We start from the raw sequence: 20270 nt of genomic DNA on the forward strand, positions 1-20270 counted from the left end.
GTTAGGGATTGTTTGCCCGTCGACGCCAGTTGCTGCTCACAGAAGGGCCCCATCTGTATTATGTGGATCCTGTCAACAAAGTTCTAAAAGGAGAAATTCCATGGTCTTTAGAGTTGCGCCCAGAAGCCAAGAATTTTAAGACATTTTTTGTTCACACAGTAAGTGACTTTTTTTTTTTTTTTTTTTTTACAATTTACACTAAGATTCTTGGAAAACTATTGTGAATTGTTAGAAAATATTTTTTTTCCAGAGAAGATTTAATTCCTTGAATATAGGCATTAATTGCAGGATTACTTTGACTGTAGGTTACTAGCCTTAATAGCTTAACAAAATAAAAGAGAACTAACATATGTCTTTTCTTGAAATAAGTTTTAAGTTTTATTTAAGTGTAAATAAAATATAAGTGGACTTTTGTGGTCTGAAAAGAAGTTCTTAAAAATGACTTTTGAAATATAACCCCTTTTGTGTAGAGTGGCTCACAAGTAGTATGCCAACAATATATTGTCAGCTTATTTGACTGCTTATCTCACTAATATATACTGTTATATAATTGTAATTAAATTTAACTTTTGAAAAGATGATGAACTGATTTTGAATATTTATTTTATTGGTAGGTGCAGAATATTTGCTGCTTTTTGGTTTAACTGTGTTTGGAATACTCATTGAAATGTTGTTCACTTGTAGCCAAACAGGACATATTACCTGATGGACCCAAGTGGGAATGCTCATAAATGGTGCAAAAAGATACATGAAGTTTGGCGGCACAGATACCACCAGAATGCTGCTAAATAGTAAAGCTCATCCAAAATTTCCCAGTCTCCCTACTTGCTGCTAGAACTCCACGTGCAGCCGATCAGAGGAATCTTCCCAACCCACCTATTACCCATCTCAAGGGGAAGCATATGTCTGAAATACTCTGTTCTTTTTGTTTTGTTTGTTGGTTTTTTTTTTTAAAAAAAAAGCAAAAACCTAATGGAATTCAGGGTCGCTTTGCTCGCTCTTTGTGCTTCTGTTGAGGCTTCCACATGCATATCATTGCAATGAAGATCTTGCTTTTGTGCACTTCAGCTCAATTTCTGCTGCAAACTAGTGGATAGACCTTGCATTACCAGCTTCACTTAAGATCAGTTAAAACCAATCCACACGCACACACCCCAGATCATGTACCAGCCTTGCATTTTATGGGGCTGGAGTTTTCTGTGACTTTCGGATTATCATTAAACTGTATTTCATCAGGGAGCTTTTATATGCCTCTCCTAAGCACCACCTCTTTGTTTTCTCTTCCTTTCCCCTCTGTCCCCTAGCTTATTAGTATATGGCGTTTGTAGCCAGGTCAGTTGCACCCTTCCATAACTCCTGATATAGTTCTGGTTGCAGGATTTACGTGGTACTTTAATAATTATGTGAATGAATCAGATGTATGTGTCTGGCAGACAGACTCCAATGATACAGGTTGTGAGAGAGTAAAATGCTGAACATGGCACTGAAAGTTTTCTAAAATTGAAATGTTGGCTTCTGAAGCATATAAAGTTTTAAACTTTGAATTTTAATTTTAATTTGATGCATATGTGTGTTTAATCAAGGGACAATAAACTTACCAGCATGCTTTTAACTAATGCTAACTAAAAAATGAACTAGTTAGGGTAAAAAAAAAAAAAAAAAAAAGTTACTATTGAAGTAGTAAATAGTTTTTCACCTTTTCAGGAGATGAGGGCTAGAAGCTTTCTTTCCAGGGTGTGCATGTATTGTGCATTTTAGTGGGGCCAACCTATTTACCTGGGTAGAGAAGGAAGTGCAAAAACTTTGTACAACTGATGACTTGATTTTTGTCTCTTTGTATAATGAGATGTACAAATAATCCTATTTTTGGTCTTTGGGCAGATACTTCAGACCTTTTAGCAATTCTGAAAAAAGTTTTAAACGGTTTAAATATTAGACCCATACAGTAATCTGGTTGAAAATTCAAATGAAAATGTTGATACAAAGGGAAAAATGTATGGTACTTAAGGCATATCTATAAAATGAAAATATTTTTCATATCAGTCTCCTTTATCCTTTTCAAATTAAGGCTTTTTTTGTGGTCAAACATTTCTTGTAATGTAGCAAAGACATAACTTTCTACATGCTAAAACAACTTCCCTAATGGTGTTTTCAACACACGCGTGTTCCTGAACATTGCAGAGGGATGACCCAGGTATGGACAAAGGCATTCCTTCCTAGTTTTAAAAGCAGTATAAACATCACACCTATTTATTCATCGTCTGCAAATACCATCTCTTTGCCTCTTGAGGTCTGTTATGAAGTGCTTTTTTCCTTCCACCAAAGAAAAAAATGTTCTGCTGTAATGTTAAGAAAACTCATGGGCTGCTATTTTGTGGCTTATCAGGGTGTCTCAGAAAATGCATGAATGTTAGATTTACTTGTACTGGGAGAGGGAGGTTTATTGTGGATCTTTGAAGGGGGGCGGGAAGGGAAGGTGTTGTGTGGTTAAACTTGATGACAGTTCAGTTCTTAGTCTCTTCCAGTCTTTAAAGGAGAGTGCAATTGCTTTTTCTTTTGGAGAAACTATATTCTTGCAGTCGTCTTTTATGTTATCCCACCATATACACAGGCTTGAGAAAAGTAAATCACTAGCTTACAGTGCCTGGTGTTAGGGGAGCTAAGGTGTCTTGCAAGTGACTGAGATGAGAAAAACAGACCATTCACTTTCCATCATAAGAAATTTCACCACATAGAAGGCAGACTCATTGTCAGTGAAATTTGAATAGCGCAGTATACCTTTTATTAAAACTATAGTTATCATAACCAAGATGACATGCATTCTGAGTTTGTTGTGGTGGTACCCATTTGTTCTGTAGCTGTTGAATTCCACCTGTAAGTTGGGTCCACTAGAGGGAATTCTGTAGATTCTGGATTTAGCCTTTTGGTATAGAGATGTAGACATACTCCCAACTTCATACCAGAGAGCCTGCCAGTGATGGAGTTTCATGATGCTACTGCAGTTGTTCAGTGTGCCAAAACTTTGCTTCCAAGAGTCTCTAGCAATGTTGTTCCGCTAATAGTGAACTCCTTAGCTTCAGTAGAAGCTAGAGTGAGCTCCATTGGCCTGTTTGCTTCAGCTAAATAGATGGAAATATAGAAACATTGGAACATGTTTTCTGTAACATTTAGATGTGCAGTCATCTTGCCATAACAAAATACTTCCTTTGCTTTTTCACACCTTAAAAGAAAATCCTCTCTGTCTAGTTCCTCCTTGCCCCACCTCCCCCCAAAAACTTTCAACCAAAGAAATCTTGACAGCAGTAAGCTGCAGAAGTCTGGAAAAATTGATGTCTGTATCCCTTTCCCCCCCTTTCCCCCCCTTTCCCCCCCTTTCCCCCCCTTTCCCCCCCTTTCCCCCCCTTTCCCCCCCTTTCCCCCCCTTTCCCCCCCTTTCCCCCCCTTTCCCCCCCTTTCCCCCCCTTTCCCCCCCTTTCCCCCCCTTTCCCCCCCTTTTTTTTTCACAATGGCATCATTAGAAAACTGTGAGCCTCTCTTACTGGCATCCCTCCCCTCAGAACTTTAATGTTCTAAATTGAGTCTTCCTCAACTGCTGCTTTTTTGGGAAGGGACCAAAAGCTTTTCTGGGAGAGGCATTTGCCTTTCTCTGACTTTAGGTGAAAGCTGTAGTTTTTGGAAGACGTGGAAGAGTAGGGTGAGGCAAGACAAAAACAATTCTGAATTTAAGTAGGTTTCACCAGTTTGCCCGCTTAAATGTGTATTGGAAGGTGCTGCATATACTATGAAGGGCTGGTTCCTATTTTAGATGTGTATACTTGAAGAATGGGGTATTTTCAAATCATTGTCTTGAAGACTACTCCAGTGATTCATGGGAGTTCGTGGAATCAAAGGGGGAGGTTCTTCAAAGCTGCAGATAAATTGGTTAATCTCCCTGCTCTTAATCTGTGGCCTTTCAGAGCAGAGAAGGGTTGCTAGTCACTGAAAGACTCTTCAGGCTCCTCACTGCAAACCTATTAAAAAAAAAAAAAAGTCTGATTCATTCCATCTTGTGCAATTTGAGCGCTTACCTACCATTTGTAAAGATTCTGGTCATTAATGATGTGACTCATGTTTTGTTTGGGATTCGAAGTTCAGGAAAGTGGTTGTTGCATTGGTTTTCTATTGGGTGGAACTTAAGAAAGGGTGAAGTACTATTGCTAGAAAGGATTTTTGTTTTGCCGCATTGTTCAGTTTCTAGCCCAGTCATGGAAAGGTTGAAACCTCTGATAAAATGAAGAAATTACTTTATTGCCACTGGCCTTAAAGTCCAGTTTTAGCAGGACATTTTAAAGAAGACTTATTTTTGTACCTCTTTCAACTTCAGATGTGATGCTGAAGCATTGTGAGCAGACTAATGCCACCTGGGCTATTAAGATGTTATTTGCTAAGCGCTAGATGCTGAAGACGCCATAACCTATCAAATAGTACCGTGCTCCACTGATTGTTTTTCTCCTCCTACCGTGATTTAACTGTGAAGTGTATCTGTTATATATAATCCCAGAAAAACCGCAATAGGTTTGAAAAAAAGATGTGATGCATCTACTCCACTTTCATAGTACAACACGCTTAATGAATATGCTTGACATCACTAAATTTTGTATTGGGAGCTTTAAAGAATCCAAGGAATTTTCCCACACAAATTTAACCGTTTCTTCCGAATGGTTTAGCAAAGTTAAAACAACTGCTTCCTTTGGTCTGTGAATGAACAAACTCGTCTGTGGAAAGAACTTGTGTATAATAGTTGCCTAAATATGCGGTCTGTGGATTTTGATTATTCTTTCTACTAGGGAATTACACAAATAGGTGTGGTATTTGTATCTGAAATTTTGCTGAATGCCTGTAGTATTTGAGGCAAATATTTTATTAATCAAAAGGAATTGTTCCTGCAAAGCTTCATGACACACATTGTCCATCTGTTGATCAAGTGAGCTTGCAGACAAGTAATTCTCTGACCCAAAATGTCATGTTTTCAGTTAAGATGAGGACTGTGGTGAATTTAGGAATTGGTTTCCTCTTTCTTAGAACTATGACTTATACAGTGAAAATGGTAAAGTTCTTAAGCACCCAATAACCTAGTCTGTCTGCATGACAGTGAATTTGGATGGTTACCACTTGACAAAGCTTCCTATGACCATGTACTAACTCTGATTGGATGTGGCAAATGTTCTGAATGGTGGCAGAACTTACAATTGCTGTATCTGACAAAAAAAAAAAAATTAGGAACCATAATCCGTTTTGATAGTTGTATGCTAGCTGTTTTTCAGGTTGGTGGCAGTCAGTTATGTGTGTAGTATTCTCTACCTGGTTTGTAGCTGTAACTGTGATGTACAGGTAAAGCAAAAAAAAAAAAAAAAAAGCAAAAAAAAAAGGAAAAAAGAAAAAAAAGAAAAGAAAAAATCCCCCCCAAACACACCCCCTACACAATTTACCTACCCCAAGGACATATGAAAATGGAAACAAATAATGCAATGATAAGATACACACTTTTGTATTTTTATTCTTATAAGGTTATTTGCTGGCTCTTGTTGGCCTCTAGTTCAGTCTGTGTTATTTAAATTCTAATATATGAATTATTTGGATTGAATTCATGTTTGGGGCCATGGTGTTGTATGTATTGATGTACAGCCTTGAATGTGAATTATTGTAAACTATATTTTACACCTTTTTCTGGCTTTATTATATAAATTTTCTATTGGTCGATGATTTAATCATATCTCATAATTTAATGACTGTTTATTCTCCTCTCGACAGATCTCTGTGCTGTAGATGTTTAGCTAGTGACTGGATGATGGATTTCACTTATGCTCGGTAGTCTGTAATAAAGGCATGTAGGGTCCGGGCCGGCCTCCGCCTCCTCCTTGCTCCGCGCGGGGGTGGGCGGGGGGGCGCCGTGGGGGCAGAGCTGGGGGAAAGGAGGTGCCGCCCGCCCGGCGGCCGCGCTCCGGCGGGGGCAGAGCGGGGGCCGCTTCCGGGGCGGGGGCCGGCGCCCGCGGAACGGGTGTGTAGGGCCCCGGTGGCGGCGCGGCGCGGCTGCCGCCGGGTGCGCCAACGGCTGCGGCTGGCGGCCGGGGGCGGGCTGCCAGCCCCGCGCCCGCGGAGCGGGAGGGGAGCGGAGCAGTTCCCCGAGGGACGCTTCCGGTGGGAGGTGCGCCCGGGGACCCGTAGCTGGGGCGGACGCTTCCGGCGGCAGCGAGGATGGCGGCGGAGAACCACTGCGATTTCCCGGTGCCCCCGATCGGCGGCCTCAGCCTGGGAGGCCCGGGCGCGCCCTGCCGCCGCTGCAGCTCCGCGCCGCCCCCTGGCGCTGTCCCCGGCAAGTGGGTGCGGCTGAACGTGGGGGGCACCTGCTTCCTGACCACTCGGCAGACGCTCTGCAGGGACCCCAAGTCCTTCCTCTTCCGCCTCTGCCAGGCCGACCCCGACCTCGACTCGGACAAGGTGAGCGCAGCTCGGCGCGCCGGGCCCCCACCCCCGGGGCCGGCCCCCCCCCCGCTGTGGCCGGGCCTCTCTCAGCCCCGCGGCTGGCCCCGCCGCTCTCCGCCGGGCGCCCCCCCCGCCGCTTCGCCGGGCCGCTCGCCGCCGGGCCCGCGTGGAGCTGGGTCTGCGGAGGTTTGGTGTGCGGTGCCGCCTTCCTGCGGGGAGCGCTGCCAGGGTGCCGCTTGTGGTAAGGCGCAGCAGAGAGGGAGCGCGGGTCTCGGTGCTGCGAGAGCACGGTTAAGTCTCAGTCTGCGGGAATACCAGGTTTAAGCTCTGCCGCTGTTTGGGTAGTTTCTAAAGGGCAGTATTACTTAACGAGCCCACGTACTTGAAGGAATTTTTATTTAGAGGGTGAGCATAGGCTGATCTCTTGCAGACTGATTTGGTTCTTGAATAGTACAGTCGTGTATGTGCAGATATATCAAAGGGAGCACAGGATCACTTATGTGTTTATTTAAATTTTTGGTTTTCTGTCTTACCTCATGGGTTTAGTTTTAGCATTTTAGCAGAGTATATGCCTACACTGATGTCATGCTATTTCTGCACTGTCATCACTCTGTAGTTCAGTTTGAAGAACCAAATCAAGCTACTATTCTGTATGGATCTTTCTGCTTGTTACTAAAGAATGCTGCATGAAACTGGAATTCAGTATGTTAGAAGAATAACTTTTCTCACTTCGTTGTAGCATTCCATGTCTCAGCAGGTTTTTGAACAGAATATTATATATACTGTATGGGCTGTATCACATGGGTGATATTTGTGTATTCATTGTGATTCATTTTTACTAGGAAAAGAAAAGCTATTGGTTAAAAATTTTTTTGTAGAGTGGTGCATAGTAATGGGTATAAAGTATTCAGATAAACAATCAGGATTGCTTAGAAAACTGGGCCTTTTCAAACAGAATATGTTTTGGGACAGATAGATATGCAAAGTCATGTATCTGGGAGCAGAGAATACAGAATATACACTAATAGAACAGAAGACCATCTTCGAAAGCACTGGCTCCAAAAGAGATTTCAGAGCATATTGGACTAAAAATGGACTTCCAATGTAGCACCCTTAGGAAAGGGAACGGAGCAGCTTGTGATGCTTGAATATATAAACAACATGTTACAAATAAAGATATGATTTTTAGATATATAACTTTTTTTTTAGCAAGACCAGTAGTAAATCTCTTCATTTTCTTATGCCTAGTTTCTCAAAAAATGTAGAAACACTTGAGGAAAATATAGAACAGAGCCTAAATAACGTTTCAGGGTTATGGAAAAAATAACTTACAGTATGGCAGTTTGGAGGTTGGTTTTTGTTACTTCTGTTTTGATTCAGTTTGTTTTTTCTGGAGAGGCCTAGCTTAGACTGACCTTTAAAAATAAATAAAAAGTCTAGATGACTTTCTTAGAGTCAACAACTGTCTTTTCTTGGGAGGGAAAGGGAAAGCTTTCTTCTCAGATTTCTTAAATAAAAAAATAAAGAACGCTTTTAATAATTAAGTCACGTGTTTCAGTTAATCCACTACAAGAAGCTGATGTCTTCAGAGAGTAGGCTCATTTTTAGAAGATGCGATTTAATCCTAAGGAAGGTGTTTTGGCTGACTTTTTTCATCAACTGGTGACTAAATCATCTTTCACAAGAATAATCAGTAAAGTGTTTATATCTTGCCAAACTGCATGGAGCTACTAATCTAACCTTTTTCTTTCTACAGTGTTTACATCAGTGGATTGTAGCAACAAATCATAAATTTATGCTAAGGTTATTGAGCTGTTTGGTAGGGTATGGAAAGACCTAATGTATTCCTTTCATGTTTCTAGCCTTAAGTAGGCTATAGTTGTTAATAGTGTACATGATAACATAAAGCTGGTTGCAGTCACAGGTGCAGGAAGATGTAGCTCTGTTTCCAAGGAAGGTGTCTAAACTTTATCTGAGCTACTCAGATATTATTGTCTCCTTTCTTGCCAATACAGAGGTCTGATGGAAACCAGTTTAAAAAGCTGCAAACAAACTGCATTGTCCTGTAATTGTGAGTAGCCTGGTTGAACCCACAGTGGAACAGGACTGGAGCTGATTTGCAATGTAAGATGGGAATATGGCATTATGGTGCTCTCTCCAGTCTGATATAACTAGGGTAGTTTCCTGAGGTGGTTGTAAGTGCATCTCACATTTAAGATTCAATCTTACCTTTTAAAAAATAGTAGCTAGTATAGTCATCTTTAAGAGATTATTGCACAAATAGGTGACATGAGGCAAGCAGTTGATATAGGAAAAAAATAAAAAATGTTGTAAAAATCTGGGTTTGGAGAAAATCCTGGAGGTGCATTCTCTGGGTGTATGAACCTTTATGTCCTCAGTTTAATGTACCAAAAGTAAAGCCTTTCCTAATTAAATATCCACTGTAGGCATATTTTCAGTACAATATTTGTTAGAGTTTCAAGCTCCACTGTTTTGACCATCTGCACTGTAGTCATTGATTTTTCACTTCATTCATTCGGAGCATGTTTTCCATAGTCAACTGTCATCTTGGAGTTTGTAGACATACAGAATTGGTCTATGTTTTAGGCTACCTATTATACTATATTAATCCCTGTGCCTAAGTTTATTTAAACACATAAGATCTGTCCTTCAGGGATTTGATTCAGAATCTGCTTTTAGATTCCTTGTTTTCTGTATAGCACAAATCATAATTCAAACAGTTCTTTTTTTTTTTTCCTCTGAATAACAAGTTATCCAATATCGTAGATGTCATTTTAAGAGAAAAGAAATCCTTCCGTGACATCTCACCAGTTTGTGAACATTGTCTTGATAGAATAGCATGTTTATAGTTTGACTGTCTGGTTTAGTTTTGAAATATCAGATGCCTTTAACTGATGGCCACAGATATTTCAAGGGAATTATTGACGATGTTTATGTTCTCACCTTGGATTCAGATTCTGTTCTTTTACCCTATATATGTAAATCAAAACCTGATAGTAATGGTTTTGTTTTTTCCCCTCTGGGTTCACTTTTTGGGATCCCTTTATGAGCTGTAACTTGATATTCAGGTGATGTATTTCTCATAACCGTGTACTAAAGGCTATTCACAATGACTGTGCCATGCAGTGTAATTTTGTGCTCATAAAACAGCAGTTCTTACAAGAAGACACCTAAAATACTAAGATGCTGCTCTCTCAAAGGCTGGAATGTTAGAGCTGGTCTCCGACCTATAATTCGCTGGTTTTGATTCCATTATGTTTTCCTCTTAAAGATCACAAGGGTTTTAAACGCCTACTTTTAAACTCGAAAACTGTCAGCAAAAATGGAGGAGGGGTATTGTTTTTGCTACCTCCGTGAGTTAAAACAGCTTGCTGAAAGTTCTAATGTTATTCCAACTGACAAAAGGGAGAGGGACAGATTCTACATCCAGGAGCAAGAGCAAGAAGAGCCAACAATTAAATTAACTCATGCACCAGTAAATATATGTCTTTGAGGAAAAAAATAGTTCACATTCCTTTTTGCTTTAGAAAAGAAAAGCATAAGTGTTTATTGCAGAATATAAATGAGAATAAATCTATAACAAAAAAAAACACAAAATTAATAATAATAGAGCTGGTTTTGCCTAAACTCAATGAGTCAAGCACATAAAAATTGACAATGTTGGTACATTGAGAAGTTACAAGAGATGATAACTAGATGGGTTTATTAGAAGTGGGGGCAGGAAACTGAAATATGACTATACTCATAGATTATGGTCTGCAAATGTCAGTGGTATATATAGTGATTTTTCTCTACTGTTATTTGTACACCGACATTTTGTTATTTAACTACATAAATCATAATATTTCCTTAATTCTTGCTACTAAAAAGAGTTGAAAGGCTTCAAGAAGGGCATCATGTTTGTCTTCAAATTATCTACAGGTGCTAATGTTGAATAAGGCCATGCAGTCTGTCTTTTAGAATTAGATGTGCTTCCAGCTGCAACAGAAGGAAAGTTAACTTGGGCACACTGCCAAATCTTGTGGTGGTTGAAATGAGATTGTGAGGTGTTGATTCTCTGAGTGTAATGTGTTTCACAGAGTGATATGTATCTTTGTATTTAAGACTAGGATTCAAGGACTATTCTTTTCAGCAAATGTGTAAGTGGTAGTGGTCATACCCACTGTTCACAGTAGGATTTGTGTTCAGTGTTTAGACCTTGCTTTAGAGATGAACATGTAAAAATAGCCAAGCAGAGTTTGAGTACTTTGAAAATAAAGCTCACTTTTTCATCCTTGTTTAACTTCTCTAATGCTTATATTGTATGTTTTACTTCTGATATTTCCTGATTTCAGCACCTTCCTATTTTCTCTGAATACCAGCTTTGCTTTGCAGACTGTTTTATCATTCTTTAAACTTCTGCCAAAGCAAGATACTTGTCAGCAATCCTTAATGGTTTTGTCAAGAGTGTTCATGTTTCGATTTTTAAAGTCTTTCTAAAGTTAGGGATAATTGTACTGAGGTAGAATCTGTTAAGGAAGGAAGTACTGAATATTAAAAAAAAATAAAAATAAAATCAAGATCTTCCTGGCAGCATATCCTTAGCTGTCAGTGCTAAATAATCAGTGAAAGAAAAGTATCTTAATTATAGCCACTATTTTAAGATATAGCTAAGATAAAGTTTATTTCATCAAGAGATTTCTGACTAGTTGGGTGGGTATGTGTTGTTATTAACGTAGTTTTGATTAGTACTGGTAGTCTTCCAATGCACAATTCACATATTTTGAGAAAAATGTGTTCTGGACATCTAGCTCAAGATATTAAAAAAAAAAAATAGGAAAGTGGGAGAGCCAGTTAAAAGTTATTTCTAAATCCACAATCAGGGTCTTAAAGGTGCCAAATATTACTATTTTTCTGGGTATATCACTGCTATTAGCAGAACTTCTGCTTGCTCAGTATATATAAATAATGTCAGTTTTTAAGACATATATTGGAGAAAAGCTTTGAGCACGGAGCTTGGCAGTGTGGATCCTGAGTGTGTCATTCCAGAAAAGTATCTAAGGAGACAGCTTTGCAGTAAGTTTAGGTAAGATTTAGAAGGGTATAGAAAAAACTCTTCCATGTAGTTCGAGATTCTTATTTGTTGTATTTTGATTGCATAGCTCATTTACCAGAAAAACAGGAATGTTTTTTAGATCAAGTTGTTCTAGTATAGGAAATAAAAGGAATTGGTTCAGTGTGCTGCTGTTATATTTATATTAAGTATTCAGAGGCTGTAAGTCTGCTTAAAGGGTCTATTAACATACAGACGCCTGTATGGTTTATTATCACTTTTGTGTTTGCACAGTGACAAATGGAACATTTTATTTGAGTATCCTTACAAAGATTGGCAAAATTTGTATGACACTCACTGGGTCAGAGAGTGTGGTGATGTGACTGTACTGAGTAGAGAGGAAACCTGAATTCCAGTTGCTGTTCTGATAAATGTTAACATATATGTTTGTATAGAACATATCTACAAGAAACAAGATTGAGACCCTATCAGAATACAGATTTGTCTGGCAATTGTGAAAGTTGGGAGATATGATCCAAAATACCTGCTCTGGTTGTGACAGAGTGAAGATTCAAATTTGTCCAAAGCTGGTAGAATCCTACTTAAGTCGTTAGCAAAGGAAGTGGCATAGCTGGGGACAATACAGGCTATTGATATTCAAGCTAGCAAGCTTAAAGCTAGTTCAGTTATGTCTACACAAACTGTAGTAACACCTTTCAACTGTCTAGGTCATATTTGAAGTATATGTTTTTCTTATCTTAAAATAAAACTGTTTTTTAGAAAGAGTCTCCAGAATGCTAATTACCCATGAGAGTAAAGTGTGTTTTCATAGCACATGGATGAAACCAATGCTGACCTAATATTCTGAAGGTGTGGACCAAACACAGTCTAATGACCCATACTTTGAGAGCTCTAGGTGGGGCAGGTGACTGCAGTATTACTGGATCTGCATTTATTGGATTTATGTTTACGTAAATTTCCTTAAAGTCCTAGTATAAGCTGCTTTTCTTAGATTTCAACATCAAGTGCTTAGTGCATGTTGAAGAATAATCAGGCAGCTCACTCTAAAGAAGGAGTGAGAAGGTATTTTCTACAGGAAGAAGCTTAGGAAGTCAGTTTTATGCCTCTCTTACCCATGCATCTGTTGCATATGGTTATGATATTCTTTATCAAATGGTTTGCATTTTGAGTCTTGACTCCCTGGCACTAGTCTATAGCACACGTGAGTTTATAGGAGCAAAGTCCAAGCCACATATCTTTTTATTTGGAAGAATGCTTATGAATGCATGTTTTTCATATCTGTAATCCAAGTAAGAGGATGACCAGTTATTCTGAACTGTTTTGTCGCTTCATAATTTTGCATGGGATTTATGTGCTAAAGTGAATCTCTCCTATTGACAGAATTTGGATTGCCCACTCTGAGAAGTTAAACAGAGTTCTTAAACTTCAACTATTGATAATTTCTTCTTTTTTTTTTGTTTTTAAAAAAAGAATAAAGAGAAACCCAAGACTCTTATAATTTATGGTGTAATAGTTTTTACAAAAAACAAGATGCATTATTGCCTTAAAGAATTCATAGAGTAAACTGTGACAATAATGAGCTGGTACTCTATTCTGTGTGGTATATTATAAATATATTTGGTATGGTATTTGTATTTATCAGTGTTAATACTAAGCATTTTTATAGATTCTAGATGATAATTTGGTGAGAAAGGAAACTTGGTTGAAAAGTAATGGGTATAACAGAGGAGGAAAAAAAGTGAAATGAAGGATGATAGAATGGAAAAAAGCTTGTGCATGATGAGGAAAGGGTTAAAAATAGCTAGAAGATAAAAGCAATTACATCCAATGTTTCACAGACTCGATGCTGCCCATAAGTATAAAGCATGTTTGGTACAGGTGCTAATAATGAGCTCTGTGTACACTAGGATAATGAATTCAGGTAATACAGGTTGTTGGTGACCCATCATTAGGTGGGAGTTGAAACAGAAGGCTTGAAATAGCTTGTTCCTTTTCTGTTTTTGAAAAGATAAGTTTTATTGGCAGCTCAGTTAGTGTAGAGGAATCTACTCTGTTAAGAATAATTTCAGATGCTGTGGTCCATATGCACAGAAAATAAGATTTTCAAGTCTTTTGTGCAAGGAATGAAGTAACTGTTGTTACCTGAGATTTCACTTAAACTTCTACATGTTTTGCTTCTGTGTGACCCACCTGTCTGTTTATCTCTAATGTCAGGTCATGTAGTGCAACACCCATGGCAGTATTGCTTCAGAGGGTGATGTGAGAAAACACCATACTGTAAGAGAACAGAATGCTCTTCTTTCTGAAGAAACTTTTTCTAGAGACTAGAAAGAGGCTAGTATATCCCCTAATTCAGATGACTTCTGATTTTTGTAAGTCCATGTGTTTCTTAATTCTTTTCAAACTGATGACCAAAGACTGTGCTTTTTTCCTTAAATATATATATATATATATTTCTTTTTATCAGTTTTAGATCTTCATTTCCAACTTCCCTGGTTTTTGTTCCCGTATTAAATAATGCTCTTCAGTTTATAGTTAGTACAGTCATCAGCTACGTTAATTTCTTTAGATTGTGTCTGTAGATCATCTGTTCTTGAAGTGTTTGGATAATGTAAATATATTTAAATGTGAAACATATTAAAAATAGATGACATTCATAAAATGGTATATCTACTGTTTTTGGTACATAGTCTCACTTCTGTGAGACCATGAGTTCAGCTCATAGAAGAAACTGTGATTAGACTTCATCAAGCACTGTCTGCTCTGAGTGTAGGTTGACTGACAGCACATTTTAATACATTAGCAGTCATTTTCTTGAACATCTTCATAGATTAAAATAGTTAATTTTACATAAAATGTAGCATCCCTTCGCTTAATTATTCTAAAATAGCACTGTGTACTCCTCTGAGAGTGTCAAACCTTTAGTTTGTAATTACAAATTTTTTGGAGGGGGTAGTTCTGGTTGTGGTCTAGTTTTTTGATAATCCTGATTAGACAAACACAGCTTTCCAGAAACTAGATCTGCGTGCCTGAAATTACATCCACAGTCTTTTTTTTCCAATGAGACATACTAAAAACTTTAGATAGTGTTAAGTAGGGAGAGTTTTCAGGTATCACAGTTTAAGTAATCAAACATTTACATATCAGCATTAATTTCCAAATGCAAGGGATTGGGTCAGGGGAATTTTTTTGTGTGGAACAACAAGTATCACATATAGCTCTTAGGGAGAATGATTCAAATTTAGCTAGGATTGTTTCTATTGAGGCTGTTTAGTATCTCCTGTAATTTACTAGAATATTAAAAAAAAAAAATCTTTATGGGTGCTGCCACAACTCTACAGTATTTATTTGTAGGATATCTATTACAGTAAAACTGTAGGAACTAAAGGATTAATACTGTTATTGATACACTGGATAGTAGGAAGGACTCGTGGATCTGTTAGACATCTGCATTACCAATCATCTTCCTTAGAATTCTAGTCAACACAAGGTATGCCAACGTTGCATTGATCACACATGTTCACACTTAAACTTCAAATTATATAGAAAATATCAGTTTTGCTCCTCTATCTCCTTGTCAAGAATATCAGGTATGTAGGAGAATTTCTTGAACTGCATTCTGCATTCCACAGAATGCTACAATACTTTCAGTAAACTGAGCATTAGTTACAGTTTGATCTATTCTTTTTTTGTCTGCGTGAGGTAGGAATTGCATCTTCCGCCTTACTTTTATTTAGAAGATGCACATAGAGCCATTGCTTGGTATGCAGCTGTTCTCAGTACCTTGTTAGTATTTTTACTTCTGAGATAAGACAGAAACAAAAGATTTTAGAACAAAATGTTGAGGTTAAAGAAAAGGTAGGTTTCAATTAATTAAAAAAAAAAAAAAAGCCAGTGTATGAACCTCACTGGAATGTCTTTGTTCTGATTCTTCAGGTTTACAAACAAATGGTAGTTTCCTGCTTTTATGTATTGCTTTTAACCCTAATTTTCAGTGTTCTCACTTACTGCTTAAATCTTTCATACTAACAACGGTTGGGTGTTTTAATAAGAGAGAGCTTATCTCTGTTCCTTTTTGTCCTGTTCAGTCATGCTCATTCTCTTGATAAGGGGGGAATCGGTCAGGTAGAAGTTGTCCAGCAGGTGATAAGTTCTTTCAGTGACCAGTCTAATATATTTACAACTACATTGTTGAATCCCTTTTGATGACTTAAATAAATTTGACTTTAAGTATTGTACCTATATCTGAACACCTGCTTGGGCATTCAAATCATTGTGCTTTTTTGGCTGTGTTTGTGCGTGTGTATGTTTTGTGGGGTTTTTTGTTTGTTTGTTTGTTTGTTTTTTAATATAGGATGAAACAGGTGCCTATTTAATAGACAGAGACCCGACCTACTTTGGGCCAGTGCTGAACTATCTCAGACATGGGAAACTGGTTATTAACAAGGACCTAGCTGAGGAAGGTAGGACATTATTAAATCTCTTGCTTTTTTGTCACTTTCTCATTATTCTCACAGTTTTGCAAATCAAAAAAAAAAAAACACAAAACCTCACATGTTGGTAAATATTAATCAGTTTAGCATTTCGATCAATTTCAGGCAGAGCTGATTGGTATGGTACAGTTCTACTATATACTGTTATTTGAAGGTCTTGAGTATGATTTTGATTTCAAAAACACAGACACTGCCCCCAGTTAGAAACAGAACATAAATATTCAGCCATGTGGACAGATGCCTTATATTATATAATCTTGTATCTTTCCTGTTTGACCCTGTGAAATAGTTGCTTTCAGTCCTCTTCAAGCAAAAGAATACTGGCTGCAAAACGAACTTTAGAAGATATAAAGCAAAATAAGTGAAGTTCTGAGATGTTCAGATGTGTGAAATATGCTGCCAAAGAGTAAATTCTCCCCCCAGCTATTCCCTCTCTGGCTCCAATTCATCAGTTTTACTCTGATGGAGGAAGACTCTTTTAAACCATGTGGTAGGAAAACTTGTGTTGATAAGATGTTGAAGAAATTGATCAAAGAGAAATAGAGTCTAACAATATTAGCAGGCAGTAATGTGAAATACAGTTTGAATATGCACTGTTAAACGCATAGTATGTGTGAAGGAGGACAGGTAAGGCTTGAACATGTAAGTCAGTGCAGACTGTAGTATGCTGCAGCAGTCAAAATCTTTAAGATGTTGTTCAGGGTGTAAGATCTCAAATGACAGCTAGGAAGAAAAATGTTCTGCACGTTGGCCGTTGCAGAGCTTTTCAGTAGGAGTATTTGGATTTTTCTTTAGCATTTCTGCCTGAGACAGCATCTGAACTATGATGGTCCATCAGTCTGCTGTGGAATGGCATTTCTGCTCCTTTTCTCTCTTTCCTGACTCTAATTCTGTATGTGAAATAGTATCAGTTTTCTTCAGTCTTTTCTTAGGACAGTTCTTCAGAATGACCTAAACCTTGAAATATATGGGCCTGAATCCAACTTGCAGGGCAAAATAAATCATTTCCTATAGCCATAGAGATCTCTGGAACAAGTTGGTGGTTTTGGCCTGGAACCTTTGTTTACACTTTCTTTTCCAAAAATGTTCTCATACTAGGTGTACTGGAAGAGGCTGAATTCTACAACATCACATCACTAATAAAACTGGTAAAGGACAAAATAAGAGAAAGAGACAGCAAAATCTCACAGGTGAGGCTGTTTTCTACTGTGCTTCTGATTATTTGTTCTATAGGAAGTAGTGGGTGAGTTTCATTTTTTTCTTAACTGCTCATTTCCCCGGTAAGACATTGAATGGCTGCCTCCTTCATAAGCTGAGCTGGAACCATTAGCACACAAAGATTAATGTTCTTAATCTTCAGTACATGCCAGCATGTTTACAAAGGGCACAGGCACGTAGTTCCAGTTCTTCAAAATCTGAAAGCATTCTAAAGAATTGATCAAAAATGCCTAGTTGTATTGGAATCTGTCATAGTATTATTTCTGGAAATAGTTATTTTAGAAAACAGCTTGGGTAGCGTGTATTTTTCTCATATATATTTAAATACTCTGAATATGATGAGATTGCCTAGCTATAGTATAACTGCTGTCTTTGAAGTCTTATCCAGAGTTGAAATGGATAAATTCAGCAATCGGAGCATTCTTACCCAAAATAAACTGTTCTCTAGAAGGAAGGATCATTTGATGTGTGCCTCATTCAAGCAGCTTCCCAAGGGAAGCAGGTACATCTTAAAGCATTAGACTGCAACCGAATCAGGAACAAATTAAAGGTTAAAACATTATTATGTGTATTGCAGTGGCCCAAGATTTTCTTTTCAACTCTTCTTCAAATCTGTTGTTAGTGTATGTACAAATCACTCTTCTAATCCATTTTTTTTTGCTTGTTTATTTCATTCTCTAGCTCCTGTTACACACTTTTGTAGCAAAGTTACTTTCTTTATTTGTGGTGCCCTATAGTTGAGAAGACACAGCCTCTTCTCAAATCAGCTCATGATTATTTCTTCATAAAAGTGAATATAACAGAGAAACTGTTAATTAAGGAAAGTATCCAAGTTTGTGATGGTTCTCTAACTCTGCTACTCTGGCTTTCTCTGGTAACTGGGTCCTCATGAAGATACTACAAACTGTTATTGTTGCCAAATTTCTCTTGAGACTGGGTCATGGGGTAGCAGTGTTGCTCTGACAGCATTTTCTAAAAGGGTTTCAGCTGACATAGTCCTACTTATTCATTGCTTTGGAGGGGAAGGTTTGGCAGGGACATAAAGAGATTTTGGAATATGGTCAGACAGTCCATAAAATTAGGTGGGCCTCTGTATAACCAGCCTTGAATTTTGAGATTTGCTTTTTTGTTTTGTTTTGTTTTTTAGTGAATCCCTATGTTAATGATGTGGTTTGCTACTTTGCAGACACTATGTCTGAACTTTCTGGAACACTGTAGGAAGGTCAGCTCTTTATGGATAAGTCTTAAGATTATTATGTTATTACTGATGAGTATATTTATTTTGAGTACCAGCATATTTGCATAGCTTAGCTGTTTTCATGCCTGAAACATTCATGCAGCATTACTGTATTTGAATCTTTGTAATATCATTCTGAACAGATCACATTTCCACAAGTTAAAATAATAATAATTAAAAAAAAAGAGAGAGAAGAATCGGCGAAAAAACGTTCCTAGCTGCAGTTTATTTCAAGATAAATTCTGGGCCTACAGATTAGGTATGCCTTTGCCAGAGTCTGAACCCAGAATTAAGAAAGGAGTTGTGGACCTAAAACATAACACTGACATAGCTAAAGGACAAGTGGCCACTGATCTTGTGGTCTTCAAGGTGTTGCTGCTTACTATTTCTATAGAATGAGGGAGATTTCAGACAAGTTACACAGATAGTGAATTCCATGCCGTATTGAGCATCTTATATTTTTTTCTGAAGGTGCCAGTCAAACACGTGTACAGGGTGCTGCAGTGCCAGGAAGAGGAACTCACTCAAATGGTCTCCACAATGTCTGATGGCTGGAAATTTGAACAGGTAACAAAACATACAGGATTTAATTACAAAGTCTTCTAAAAATTCAGTTATGATTGGAAAGAGGAGTAGAAAGTCAATTCCGTGCTTCTTTTTAAGTGCAATCATTATCAGAAACTGGACAGATAAAAATACACAGTTAAATTAAAATCTGATATCTGTAGGTTTGTTTGTCAGAAAACACAGAATCTGTTGTTCTCCTGGAGCTAGACTGAGATGACTTTCTATAAAAACACCAACAGCATGTTTCAAATGTAATTCTTCAGGATTTACAAGGGAACATTTGAAAGCTGAATAAACCAAAAGTCTGGACCCCCCTATTATGAGTTTATACTAATGGTAGGTCAGATATAAAGACCTCTAGGAAAAAGAGAGGATCTTGGGAGATAAATGTTTGTTAGGCCCAAACAATGGCTCTTCAGGAAAAAGACTGATACCCATCAGAGGGAGTAACTAACAAGTGCAACTGTGAAGCTGGATGGATGTGAGCTATGTGAATGTTTCCCTTCTCTGCACGGCATAAAAATATGTTTGAGTGTATATTGAAGAATAAATTGTAAGATTACAAGAAAACCTTTCTGTTACTATCTTTGATAATCACTGTAAATAAGAAACTAGCTACATGGCATCTTCATCCTTCGTGTTCATAACCTATCAGAATATCTAAATTGCATTGGATCAATGAATCTGTTAACTCTAGAGTGAAACAGAAGTGCTCAACAAATATTGTTCTCAGTGTCTGGTGCCTCTCTGGTAGGAGAGTTTGGAATGAACACAAGGCTTTTGTCCTGTGCAGTCTTCCCCCAATAACACCACAAAGTAATATTTAAAAAAAATATAGCAGAGACACCTATGAGAGCATTTTGTTTTTATTCGGTGGAATGTGTAAGGGGCTCATGTCATAGAGAAGGCCATGATCAAATAAACTGCCCCGGTACCCAGAAAACTTCTCGTGCTTCAGTTCTGTGGCTCAAGTATTAAAGAACCATTTGGCATGCTAGAAGCTGAAAGTTGTTTAGGTCACTGAAAAAAGCTCTCGCTTAATCCACATGACTGTTTTTTGACCAGTGCATTGACAAAGTTTCCTGGGCATTCTTCTTAGTCATGAGAAATCAGCTTTCATTACAAATACAGGTTCTTCACTTGTTAACTGATTAGATGGTACTGTAACTTTTACCTGTCCTAAAACCTTGTATTCTTTGGGAATATTGTATTTGGGAGC

General features: G+C 38.0%; 2 protein-coding genes across 3 annotated transcripts in view; both read left to right on the forward strand.

Annotated features, from left to right (window-relative positions):
- Positions 1 to 3362, forward strand: part of PDPK1 (3-phosphoinositide dependent protein kinase 1) — a 34118-nt gene extending 30756 nt beyond the window's left edge. For both annotated transcript variants that reach the window (XM_067306312.1, XM_067306311.1), the window contains exons 13-14: positions 6 to 158; positions 685 to 3362. In XM_067306312.1, coding sequence (XP_067162413.1) covers positions 6 to 158; positions 685 to 792 — 261 coding nt within the window. In that variant the 3' untranslated portion in view covers positions 793 to 3362. The remainder of the gene's footprint in view (positions 1 to 5; positions 159 to 684) is intronic.
- A 2834-nt stretch (positions 3363 to 6196) lies between these two features.
- KCTD5 (potassium channel tetramerization domain containing 5) overlaps positions 6197 to 20270 on the forward strand; it is a 36764-nt gene continuing 22690 nt past the window's right edge. Inside the window, exons 1-4 of the mRNA XM_067306118.1 lie at positions 6197 to 6477; positions 15891 to 15999; positions 17128 to 17219; positions 18956 to 19051. Coding sequence (XP_067162219.1) covers positions 6235 to 6477; positions 15891 to 15999; positions 17128 to 17219; positions 18956 to 19051 — 540 coding nt within the window. The 5' untranslated portion in view covers positions 6197 to 6234. The remainder of the gene's footprint in view (positions 6478 to 15890; positions 16000 to 17127; positions 17220 to 18955; positions 19052 to 20270) is intronic.

This window comes from Apteryx mantelli, chromosome 16, assembly GCF_036417845.1.
Source record: "Apteryx mantelli isolate bAptMan1 chromosome 16, bAptMan1.hap1, whole genome shotgun sequence".
In the NCBI taxonomy this organism is placed as follows: Eukaryota; Metazoa; Chordata; class Aves; order Apterygiformes; family Apterygidae; genus Apteryx; species Apteryx mantelli.